This window comes from Ascidia mentula, chromosome 3 (genome assembly GCF_947561715.1).
Source record: "Ascidia mentula chromosome 3, kaAscMent1.1, whole genome shotgun sequence".
Classification (NCBI taxonomy): domain Eukaryota; kingdom Metazoa; phylum Chordata; class Ascidiacea; order Phlebobranchia; family Ascidiidae; genus Ascidia; species Ascidia mentula.
The window spans coordinates 15,019,610-15,031,902 of NC_138568.1; the positions used below are offsets into that span (position 1 = coordinate 15,019,610).

At 34.9% G+C, this 12,293-nt stretch overlaps 4 protein-coding genes across 5 annotated transcripts; 2 read left to right on the top strand and 2 right to left on the bottom strand.

Moving 5' to 3' along the window:
• Positions 1 to 10: 10 nt before the first annotated feature.
• LOC145896027 (deubiquitinase OTUD6B-like) lies at positions 11 to 1,399 on the bottom strand. Its single transcript, XM_082984822.1, has one exon. It carries the CDS (start codon positions 1,353 to 1,355, stop codon positions 468 to 470), a length of 888 nt encoding a protein of 295 aa, XP_082840948.1. The 5' UTR covers positions 1,356 to 1,399; the 3' UTR covers positions 11 to 467.
• Positions 1,400 to 1,858: 459 nt separating this feature from the next.
• On the top strand, positions 1,859 to 5,988 carry LOC145896026 (zinc finger protein 474-like). 2 transcript variants are annotated; one of them, XM_082984821.1, is made up of 11 exons: positions 1,859 to 1,981; positions 2,414 to 2,595; positions 2,741 to 2,862; positions 3,083 to 3,197; positions 3,262 to 3,418; positions 3,489 to 3,734; positions 3,897 to 4,053; positions 4,208 to 4,304; positions 4,662 to 4,796; positions 5,027 to 5,228; positions 5,578 to 5,988. In XM_082984821.1, exons 2-11 carry the CDS (start codon positions 2,449 to 2,451, stop codon positions 5,721 to 5,723), a joined length of 1,524 nt encoding a protein of 507 aa, XP_082840947.1. In that variant the 5' UTR covers positions 1,859 to 1,981; positions 2,414 to 2,448; the 3' UTR covers positions 5,724 to 5,988. The 2 variants fall into 2 exon arrangements, with proteins under 2 accessions (XP_082840947.1, XP_082840946.1); XM_082984820.1 differs by having other exon boundaries at positions 1,863 to 1,981; positions 2,422 to 2,595.
• Positions 5,981 to 7,647, bottom strand: LOC145896028 (nicotinate-nucleotide pyrophosphorylase [carboxylating]-like). The gene is given in 6 exon segments (XM_082984823.1): positions 5,981 to 6,345; positions 6,528 to 6,659; positions 6,805 to 6,849; positions 6,852 to 6,973; positions 7,126 to 7,539; positions 7,601 to 7,647. Coding segments are annotated over 5 exon segments (861 nt in total). The 5' UTR covers positions 7,508 to 7,539; positions 7,601 to 7,647; the 3' UTR covers positions 5,981 to 6,165.
• Positions 7,648 to 8,113: 466 nt separating this feature from the next.
• On the top strand, positions 8,114 to 12,036 carry LOC145896025 (uncharacterized). The gene is made up of 11 exons (XM_082984819.1): positions 8,114 to 8,303; positions 8,366 to 8,426; positions 8,500 to 8,593; positions 8,679 to 8,857; positions 9,478 to 9,612; positions 9,673 to 9,738; positions 9,793 to 9,886; positions 10,084 to 10,235; positions 10,300 to 10,410; positions 10,523 to 10,675; positions 11,179 to 12,036. Exons 1-11 carry the CDS (start codon positions 8,251 to 8,253, stop codon positions 11,629 to 11,631), a joined length of 1,551 nt encoding a protein of 516 aa, XP_082840945.1. The 5' UTR covers positions 8,114 to 8,250; the 3' UTR covers positions 11,632 to 12,036.
• Positions 12,037 to 12,293: the final 257 nt, after the last annotated feature.

A 12,293-nucleotide genomic window follows, 5' to 3' on the forward strand; every position in this document is an offset into this window, starting at 1 on the left:
AAAACTAAAATGATTTGACATTTACTATGGCATTTTATAATTGCACATTAGGTTTTAAACCAGGTCTACTTAGCTTATGTGTATGTGTCCTTCAATCAATGGTTGCAAAAACACAATCAATTTTTGTAAATAGTATAAAAGTGACAAGGTAGTTTTGATTAATGGAGATAAACATACAACATGGATCACAAACACACTTTCTTAATATTTTCATAAATTTCTTAATAAAGTAGTGCAAAGTTTACTCATAATAAAACTTTTCCAAACAAACATAAAAAATTGCAATTTTGATAAATCCAACAAGCAGCAAGCATATTTCCCAAGTAGAATAACAGGTTCCAAGCAAAAATAAATATGTTGGCCCACACCTCTACAATTGTGTAGTTGAATCTCCAGTTTAATTGCAAAAGCACCCACCAGGTACGATCAAACATGATTTATGAGGAAGAATTTAATAGAGGAACCTGCTAAGTTAACTCATCGTTTGCGTCAACAGATTGCTGCTCAACAGAGTTGTAGTGCTCTCCAAGGCCGAGTTCATGGCGATGATAAGTAAGAATAACTGGTTTGCAGGAAAACTCCTCACCCAAAATGATCACTGGAGCAGTGGACTGAATAACGTGGATCGGCAGTTGCAAAACATGGGACAATGCACGAAGTTCAAGATGGCCTCCCCACACTCCCTGCTTTTTTATATCTTCACAATAATTCATAAACTCTTCCACTGAGTACGGATTGCCGGCATCATTTGTTAAAAATGGCATGAAGTCGTTTTTGTTGTTCACCATGTAGTCAGAAACCCTTACTCGCAATTGAGGAACGTCTAAACTTGTTTCAAGTTGATCTGATATAGCAGAATAAAGACAGTCACCATCAGACCTGATCTGTTTGATTTGTAGACACTTTTCTTTGAGAATGGTTTTGATTTCTTCTTCTTCTTTGTGCCGAGCTGTGTTTTTGTAATCCAAGGCAGCTTCTTCACACAACCTTGCTCGATCTTTAGCTTTGGCAGCCTTTTTGTCCCTTTTTTTCTGAGCTTTGGTCAATTTTGGCGATTTATTCGCAATATCTGGTGTTTGTTCTAATGATAGGTCATCCAAATTTGAAATTACATCATTAGGCTCTTTGTCAAGTGTTTTTTTCATATCCAACAACTCCAACTCTTGTTCATGCTTCAGTTCTAGTTTTTTCTCCATTTCTGCAATTTGAATCTTAGACTGCTTGGCTTGTTTGCGATCACCTTTTGGTACGCCTTTTTTGATTCCCTGAATTTCAGCTTGAAGAGCTTTTTTCTCTTTTTTTTGCCGAGAAAGCAATTCTTCACGACTATCACATAATTCTTCAGCTTCAGACATTGTTAATTTAGTTTATTACATTACCATAACATCTATAGCATTCAGGTCTTGAAAATTATGCCGAGGGTTAGTCATTCCTGTTATCGTTAGCCTACTTCAAATAATACGACAATACAAAACAACAGAAAAGTACAATTTTTAGGTTTGTGAACAATAAAGAAAACAATGTTTACCTACCTGGTAACATAAAGATTCTAGTTATAGTTTTTTAGATACTGGAAGCATCGTTACCACACAAGCTTTGCCGATTCGAACTTTTCGTTGCAAACTTCCCCTTGCTGCCGCATGTGGAAAAATTACACGTAAATGAAGCTGTGAGGTATACCTTCAAATTTTAAATAATATTAACAAAAGGCAGCAGTGATTAATTTATTATAGACAGTACAACCAGTATTCAGTCGAAATATCAAAATACTTTTATTGCACCAATCTCATTTTTAATAACATGCATTGGGAATAAAATTTTCAGTGAGAGGATAAAATCCGTGAAGCGTGAACGTAGTTAATATTTGCTATTGTGGTTGCTATAAACGCTCTTTTGCCTGTCTGTTACTATTTTGTGTTACGGTATGTAGTATTCTCAACAAATGTTCATGTGTTGTTTCAAGTTAACCCGACTATTGCACGTAAGTTCTTTTTGATAATCCTCTGCTCTGGACTGCCTGGTTTGCAGTCTGACGTTTGGTCATTCATTTTCTTTGATTGTAATTGTATCAGACTCAATACAATGTTAATAATAAAGTATGCTGTATGTATTCACAAGGCTTAAAAGAATGAACATATTTTGATTGGAAGGAACGACTAAGAATATTATAACACTGAAAAAAGTAATAGGAAGCCGGGTCTGTTGACCCGAGCCTCATGAACTCTTCTACACCTAACCTGGTTAAGCGCTACTTTCTGCGAAGTCCATATAGTATTAGTTCATTTTCTGTTTGGGTTTACAAACTTGTTCGCCATATAAAAGAACCATCGTTTCTAAATTACCTTTTCTAAATCATTGAATAAAACACTTAATATTAACTTCAACTTAATTACAGTCTGATAAAACTATTTAGTATTGCAGATATTCAGTTGACACCATGGCAAAGAAATGAATCCACCTGGCTTTCGTGTTTGTTATATATGTGGTCGAGATTTTGGTTCCAGATCAATTGACATTCATGAGCCAAAGTGTCTTGAAAAATGGAAATTAGAAAATCAAAAACTTCCAAAAAGCATGCGAAGAAGGCCTCCACAAGTATGTTAAATATACTGTAATTGTTTTGGTTTTTGCTGTTGCGATTTTTAACAGTCATATATACTTGAATGCCAGCCAAATGATTTGAATGCTATGTAAACACATTGTGTCAAACTGCCCTGTAAATACAACATCATTCATTTAGAAACCTGAACTGTTGCCTTCACTTGTTGGGAATGAGAAGTCAAGAACAAATAAACAGATGGTTAGCGAGTACAATGAAAATGCATGGAAAGCAGCTCAAGCACAACTCCTGCCCTGTTCAAGGTTACTTTCCAGAAAGTTCAACCTTTGTTTTTTTTAATTAAGGATTGTACTGTAAATGTGTGATTGTGATCAAACAGAAGTCTCTTAATTGCTATATTTGAGTTAAAAGTGCAGCTTTCATGTAACATAGTCATCAGTCATTTTTGAAAATATGTTCTTTCTACTTTAAGGTAAATAGATTATGTACCATTATTTATAATGCATTAGATTTTGTGCTTAGGTGTGGGAGGACATTTTTGCCTGACCGCTTGGAAATACATTTGTGCAGTTGCAAGGGTGTAAATCGACCTAAAACAGTCACTTTGTCCAAACGACCCCAAAACATTGCTACACGGGTACACATCACACACACAGTAACACCAACATTCTCTTGACAATTTTATTTCAATTTTCCTGCAGTTTCAACACCCAGTCATTACTTCTGAAAATACTTTTGCATCAGTGGATGCCTTTCGGAGTGGTTCTATTGGATTGTCACCTTTAAAAAATGGCAGCAAGCATAAGCGCAAAGCTGGTCAAGTGCCTACACCCACAAGGCCACCATCAAGGAGAAATGGTGTGATTTGCTTATCCGGTAGTAAAAAATATATACTGGTTTTATTAAAAACACTCTTGATTTTTTTCAGGTCCGTTGCAAGAAATTAAGGCCACTGTCACAAATAGAGATGGTGAAAATCCCAAGCAAATGCAGACGAAATTAAAGGATGCAACTCATGCTCCACAGGCATCAAAGTTTGAGCCATCTATATCCCGATTAAAGTCCAGGCAGATGGAAACCCAGTCTCTTCCTGAAAGGCAATTTACTCCACATCCTCCAAGTCGAACAAGGCAGTCTATTCCTTTTCGCAGGAACAAAATCACCTACAACTCAGGTAGGTTTTTAATTTAGATCAAAGTTGGATGATTAACTATAAAATTAAATTTCGCTCCATGTGAATTCAAGTATGTACCCAACAAACTCTTATGTGTTATTCTCATTTGTAACATGTTTTAAGTCTAGAAACATCATGCATAACATTAAAACATTTCTTTAGTTCCACACCCTGAAAGCCATATGGGATATAGGCCACCCTCTCAAGAAAATGCAGAAAGAGCTGATTCTTCTTTACAGCAAATGGCTCCATCTGATAGCAGAACTTCTTCTCCACTGGAATGCAACAAAATCAAATTACAAAGGCGTGGAACTTACAAGTAACTTACAGTTCATTCATGTTGCAAGATTTTACCTGTAGTGAGGACACAAACATTGTCACTTGTAATCTTTAATGCTGTAGTGAGATGTTTTGATAGAATGGGAAGATACTTAAAAGTTGTGTTATTACACTTTCTGCAATTTATATGTTAGCGCGGAAGAAATGGAAAATTCCCTGCAGCACTTCAGCACTAATGAATCACAACAGTCTGTGGATGAGGTCAAAAGCAATATTTCATTGAGAGCCATGGTAATAAACTAGGATTAAAAAATCAAGTGTATGTGATGTGTTTAAAGAAAATAGCTTTTGATCATACATATGTGACTAAAGTCATGAAATATTGCCATGAAGCAAATGATGAAAAATCTGTTGATGTCCCGAAATGCTCAAAAACTATGGTACATTAATATGTCTGTTGTTTTTTTATTAATAATAGATGCCACTTTTACTGATCATCTGCCACTCATTCCTAAGTATTTTTTTGACTATCTAACAATCACCAAACAGAACAGACTCATACCTGTAGTTTTATGGCATTATCTCTAAATGTATCAGTAATTTATTTCCAACATAATTCCTTAAAAAATATAATAATTTTTTGTGTAGACACACACACCCAAGATACGCTCAAACATGCAATTAAGCAAATCACGTCTGGCTGCGCGGACGATTGGCAGGGAGAAACTTCCAATGAAATCTGTTACTCCAAGCATGAAAATGTTTACAAAAAGGCAATTGAAGGTAAAAAAGTAAACATGGATAATCTATGGCCATGTCACTGCCTAGAGCAAAATATATCCATACTGCTTTACAAAGACAAAGTAATAATTTATGTCGGTCATGTCAACAAATTTTTGACACTAATTCTAATTGTATTAGTTGAGCATCATAACCCAGGCTATGATGAAGGCATTACACATTAATGTAATTTTTTACAATGTTTTGTTTTAATGAATTAAATACCATTTTAGCCTCAGCCACCTCCTGAAGCAAAGGGAGTTTCTAGACCACCTCCATATGTTATTTGCTACATATGTGGGCGTAAGTACGGCACACAATCAATTTCAATTCACGAACCACAATGCTTGGAAAAATGGAAATCAGAAAATAGCCAGCTTCCCAAGCGACTACGCCGTCCTGAGCCAAAGAAACCTGAAGTTTGTCCAATTTCAGGTATCTAATGTTTATTTTAGCTCTTTTTCTACGTTTTTGTCTGGATTACATCACTATGCAACTTCAAAGCTTTATAATATTAATAAACAAGTAAAACAAATTTTGGTTCGTGTGAAGGGTTTACTACCTCAGCATAAGATTACTCTGCTGATAGGCAGTGTGCAAATTATGAATAAATAATACATTATGCCTGTAGCTTTTACATCACTTTTTTCTTTATGTGCTGAAAATCATGTAAAACTATTTTCCAAACATTTGCAAAAAATAATTAAACATTGCATTGGAATGATTTAAATCACCTCAAAAACAGCCTTTCTGACTCTTGTTTGCTTTTTTTCTCCATTCACAGCTAGTGGAAGCTATGACTTTGAGGCTGCCAATGAAGCTGCATGGCAGGCAGCACAGCAACAACTCGTCCCTTGTGATTTATGTGGAAGAACTTTTTTGCCTGATCGGTTGATTGTTCATCAGCGGTCATGTAAGGGTAAACGTTAAATCTCATGCTTCAACCAAGCAGTCTTTTTTATGCCTTCACTGTAGTTGGCGAATGTCCGACTGCCACTGTTACTGAGCAGTACTTTACAACTGTACTAGTTTATTTTGTGTTTGTGTAACTGTGAATTCATTTTGTACATTGCTTCTCTAACTAATTGACCTATTCTCTAAAAACTTTATTTTTCTATGAGCGAAATGATCTTGTTTTATAACTAATCACAATTTTACAAAACTAAATGCACTTGTTCTGTGTGTAAATAGTGTTGAGTCATGAAGGCTTATAAATCCAATTTGTCCAAAGTGAAGAAAAGTCTATATCAATATAATGCACATAGGTAACAAAATTCTTGTTTATAGCAACATATACAAAACATAGTTTTCTTTTATTTAATGTAATTTATTTTCAAGCCAACAAATGCACTTTTATAAAATTTTGAAAGTGTCATAAAATTTTTAAAGAAAAATCCACTACTGGATAACCCTGCGTCAGCTTTGATGACGATATGATATCAACATGTGAGCTACAATACTCTTTAACGTTGTCTTCATTAATTCCACCACTTGCTTCCACAAGAACATTGGGAAATTCTTTCTTAAATAACTTGGATACTTCATGTATTTGCTTAAAAAAACAAATTCCATCAGAAATAATGTAACACTTTAAATATGAAAGCCAAATCTAGAATATTGTTGATTGGCATAACTTTTAGCCATCACATTCAAGCTTTACTTGTTTTTTTTTTTTAAATGTACAAGTATTTTACACCAATGAATAATGTAAACAATAATTCAGAACTTATTTACCTTTCCAGTAAAGTTGTCAAACATGACAATATCTGCACCAGCATTTGCTGCTTCCTTGCCTTCTTCCAAACTTTGGCATTCCACCTCTATTTTGACACTAAAACCTGCAGCCAGGCGTACTTCTTTAACAGCCTAAAACACAAGTGTTTGATACAGGAACACCCATTCTGTACAGAAATAAAAAAGCTCTTTCCTACATCACCAACACCATTGGTAATGCACAAGTAAATATAAAGCATTTTGGTGTTTGTACCTACCAAAGTGTAATTGTTTTTACCTTCTCTATCCCCTCAGCAGCATTCACATGATTGTCCTTTATCATTAATTTACCATAGAAGACAGGTTGTACCTGTGTGTATCAACACCAGCAACAAGCAAAGCATATTTCTCAACCAACCGAAAGCCAGGGGTTGTCTTCCGAGTTCCAGCTAGAAAACCTTTCCAACCTGCAATAAATTTGATTTTACAGTATTTTATGAAGTGGTGCATAGGAAAAATAATGGCTAAATTCACAATGGACTCAAAATAACCACAAAATTAGGAACTTATACATGTACATCTTTATTAAATTATAGAAACTTTGGTTTGAGCAATTCACCTGTGTTTCTTACAGTGTTCACATATAGTTGGGCGTTGGTTGCAATCCCACTTGATCTTGCCAAGCAGTTTAATGCAGCTCTTTCCCCTAACAATATTTGTCTGCAGGGTCCATTGACTTCAGCTACGTTTAATTTGCCCTCGGGTGTAAATGTACTCCCTTCGGAAACAAGCCAAGTAACATTGCAACCGAGCTCTTCAAACACAGCATTAAAAAATGGGCCGCCAGCTAGAACTCCTTTGCTTTTCATAAACAGATGAGCTGTTTGTTTGGTTTCCCCCACAACCATGCCTCCATAGTCGAAATTAGGAGCGTCTTCCGCCAGCCACGTTTGGACCAAAGTTCTTACCGCAGGTTTTGGAAGTGCGTCGCACAATTTCATGGTTTTGTTTTTTTGGTCAATCTCTTTTTGGCCTGCTTCAATAGGCCAATATGTTTTATTGTGAATGGAAATTAATTTAGTAATAAAAGCTACCTGGAATTAATAGTGCAAAATATGTTGCATTCACCACCGTCTGTTTATCCTCCAAGACAAGTAAGTTTTCTGGGAAAGTCCCGTGTCAGGATTTGCTCCCAGTAGTTTCTTTACCCCAAGTTAAAAGTTTGAGTATTTATATTTTGATATGTGAATTGAGTGAGATAAAAATGAATACAATCTTAATGAATCCATGGTCTTAAAATATATTTATTTTAGTTCAAACGTAAGCATGTAATGTTTCACGCATGATTGGGCCAGTTCTTTCGAAATCTAAAAGTCAAACGCAGTTTTTCATCGATTGTTAACATATGACTTGACTGACCAATTGATTCCGATGACCACTTTAGTTCGAAAAAAGTGTTGTTTGCATATGACAACGCAAAGTTAATTATTAATTCCACCGAATAAATTGAAACAATAAACTATACAAGTTGCTCATGTGAAACGGGGTCAAATTTTTGTTACTGGACTCGCTTGCATGTTTATGTCTTGACTGTTAATTCACTTGCAGAATCAAGTCTAAAATCACCGAGCGGGAATTTTGTAAAGGCTACCACTTTTATTACTTTAACATTTTCTAATTTTTACGAAAATCTTACGTGAAAGGCTTGTAAAAATATATTAAACTGAGAAGAATATCATGAAACATGGATACGTCCAATGAAAGTTTTGACGTGTCCAACATTGTCAATGGCCCTGGGTACGTTGAGACCTTTATTCTTGCAAACAAACAGTTCGTATTTCATGGTGTTTGCTTTTTAGACTGCCACAAACAAGTGAAATGTGGGATATTGACTTTTCATCTGCCAATACAGTTAAAATGGTTGGTTCACAAACTAACAAATTATTTTGCAAATCCGGTCATTATGTGTTAATCAATATGTTTTATTGACCAGGAATTCAAATCATATCAAGAAGCCATAAATTGCATGGAACGATTCAAAAGCTCACTTTCACTGGATCTTGTAAATAAACATGTAAACAAAATGGGTAAGAATTAAATATTTGTTGCATAATCTGATTTTACATGTGTATATCATTTTTGATATATACTTTTATATAATTGTGTATACAGATACAAAAAAGCAACATGTCTTTTGGAACAACATGACAAGTATACCCTACATTGTTGTGCAAAGACAAAAATGGGAATACTTCCGGTTAAGAGATGAAGGTCCATCAATCTGCGGGAGTGATATGCAAAACAACTATGTTGTAACCATTTTAGAATTGCTTAACTTTCCTACACACAAGGCAAGCACTTTTTCTACATGTTATTTTAACTTAACACCATTGTTTAATTACATAATTTGAGTTATGTATATCAAACAAAACATCAGTAATAATATATCATTTTTTTGCCAGAAGAGTGTCATTACTTTGGTAGATAGTCGAGATATGCGATTCACATCAAGGTCTATGTAACATAGAAATCTATGCGCATGGTATAATAATTTAAAGAGTTACCATTTAAAGTAGTATTTTAATTTCAATTGATTACCAAAAATAACAGTTGTTTGCCTTGCTCACACCTGACCATTAACATTTGCATAGATTTCTATGTTACATTGACTTAAATGTGAATCGCATATCTCGACTCATTCTGGTGACGGTTCTTTAGCATCTACCCATTACTTTAGCGTTATGCCTGTCATTGTTAAGCAGTAAACCTGATTTCAAGGCAATAAAAAACATTTTAAAATAATGAAATTGTTAACAGTTATTTAGTCGATGTGTGTTTTAAAACATAGGAAAGCTTAATTTGATAAAAGTTAGGAAACCTCTGATTTATTAAGACCACATTCTATCAATAAAAATTACATGTATTTGTCATCGTGTTATTTTTGTTTTCATTTGTTAATTTTTGTTATTAGAAAAATCGAAAAAAGCCACGAGTGCGGAGTAGTAAGGTGATTAGAAGTACACTTGCTGCGGGAAACAAAATAAAGGATCAGCATACAACATTTTGTGTGCAATTCTTGCAAAAGATGGAAAAACCCACCACAAAGGTTTGTTTTTCACATTTATTTCAATCATTTACTAAAGAATAGAATTTATTTTTGTCTCAGATTGAGAGAAATTCACTTGAAGTAAATGGGACACGAGAATACAATTCCGTAGAACAAAACATTAGGGTTTGGTGTTTTTTTTCTATTTCATTTCTATATAAATAGTTGCATCACGTTTAGTGGGTTGATTCCATGGATGAATGCAAAACGGAAATAAAGAATTTTGAGTTTGTGACCGGCGCCAAATTTGTTCAATATGCCAAGAATGGATATGGTATGCAAAATGTTATATTTTCTTGCAAAATTCTTCATTGCCAAAAATTAAAAACAATTGCGACTGCCACAGATTGTTATTAACAAAAAAACACAATTAATTACTTTGAGACAATGCTGTTAAAAATTTTGGAAATATATATGTAAATGACCCTGACTATGAAAAACTATTTTATGTACTACATTTTTGTTGCACAGACATATCAAAGAGTCTGGTTCGGTGGGACAAAAGTCATGACACAACCATTATACCCTATGTTATTAAGCACAGTTTGTGGTTGGAATGTGAACATGGCAAAAACCGCCACAAGACGAACAGTGCAAAGCATAAAACTTCCATATCAGACGGGGTTGGTCACAAAATATGTTTACTAAAATCTAATTTAGTTTTGCATTTTTAAGTTAATTTTGTAGCAGCCAGATACTCCGAAAGCTCTCAAAACTAGAAAAGTTCGAAGTACGAAAAAAATGGATTGTAATGCCAAAATGTTTGTCCAGGAAGTGTGGAAATTTCCTCAGTTCCAGGTGAGTCGGTTAAAAGTAAATTGTTGCTGTGAATATATTGCTTAAAGTTGTCAACTTTCCTCATTATTCATTTATGTTAAAAAAGATAATTGCTATGTCTGTTATTTTGCAGACTGGGAAAAGTACTTCAGAGTATTGTTTGAAAAAGTACAGCAGGGCAATTCGCAATCTAATTGACACGGAAAATGAAAATTTGGTGAAAGAGTTTGCTTGTCGCATTTGTTTTCCGAAAGATGAAGATCACTCTGGTCATGTGATGGGGCAAGTATGTACATTCATGCTTTGTTGGGTAAAACAGATAGCAAATAAAGTCGATCTTTGTGGAACTTTAAAAATAAAAATATGTTTCTTTGCAACTTTGTAAAACTAATTAAAAATTTTAATTCGTCAATTAGTTAGTGAGAGCAGCACTTACCACAAAATTTGTACTCTTTTTCACAATAAAAGTAGAATAAATCCAGATTTAATTCTTCATTTGTAGCATTGTTTAAGCTGCCTAATGTACCCAAAAGACTGCCCATAGACCAGGACAGGGATTTTCAACCCACGAAATCCGCCACTAGGGGATTTTGTTTAAAATAAAAATTCCACGTTTTCATCATTGGAGTCAAAAAAGTTAAATTTCTGGTGTGAGGGATTTTAGCTTTGAATATCAGAATTAAAAAAAGTTTGGATCCACTGTACTAGTGCGATACAAGCTAATACAATTACCGATGGAATCAAGTATTTAACGCCACCAATATGTTTACAATGATTTTATCTGTTTAGTCTAGTGAGTTTTTGCCACCTACGGTCGCAACACCGACTGAAAACATGGACGAATTTATACTGGAACTCTACCCTGCCGAAGAGGAGATCCGTACCACGGAAACCGATGAGTTTGTTTGTCCTTTGACAATCGAAGCCAACGACGAGGACACAAGAGAAGATGAGGTTCGAGCAATTCAGGAAAGTCACCAGAGATTCTTGGCGGTGGCGAACACTTTAATGGAAATATCTTATCACGTGACGTCACCGGAGGTTTTGAACGAGGGCATTTCGGATGTAGAGGCGATTATGTCAAAGTTTTCGCAAGCTCTAACCGTGGACGGCGTGCTTGATAACCACCAAGAACCAGAACCAAAGACCCTGGAAAGAAACCAAGGAATTCTACAAACCGAAACTTTCACCGAAACTCAACAAACAATTCCGAGAAAGCGAATAAAAATAGCTTTAATTTGAGATAATTTGTGTTTGGTTGCAAACCAATCTTCACATAGCTATAGTTTCAATTTGACGACTTTTACCTTCAAACGGCAGACGTCGCTGTTACTGTTTGACACGTACAAGCCGTTTCTACATTGCTGGAGTTAAAACCGAGCACTGCAAAAATTATGTTGTTCGTTTGTTCTTTACAATAGACATTCATGCAGCTTTTATCTACCTTGTTATAATAGGAATCAGGTAGTGTCACGTGATTTTTCCGTACCACTGACTTCATTTGCAACTGCTAACTATGGCTTCCCAAGTTCTTGTTACCATGTTGAATTTGGGTCGTCTGTAGGCTGTTTAATGTAATTTTTTCGTCAAATTCTTACAAAAATACAAAAACGCATTTTTGCGCATTATTTATGTCGCTACAGCGAAAATGCAAATTTTGCGTGTAATATTTTTACCACTAATATGTGTAAAGGTTTAAGTTTATTGAACATTGGATATTGACTGCAGGTATTCCAGATCTTTGCCAGTTGTTCACACCTTTAGTCAAAATTAGTTGCTGAACAATTGCTTTAGCTTACATGGCCTTAATAAATCAGTGCAACTGATTAGGGTAATGTGTTTACAACACCAATACCTTTTTATAGTGGAAACAACGCGCAATTGATAAACAACACTGAAGACAC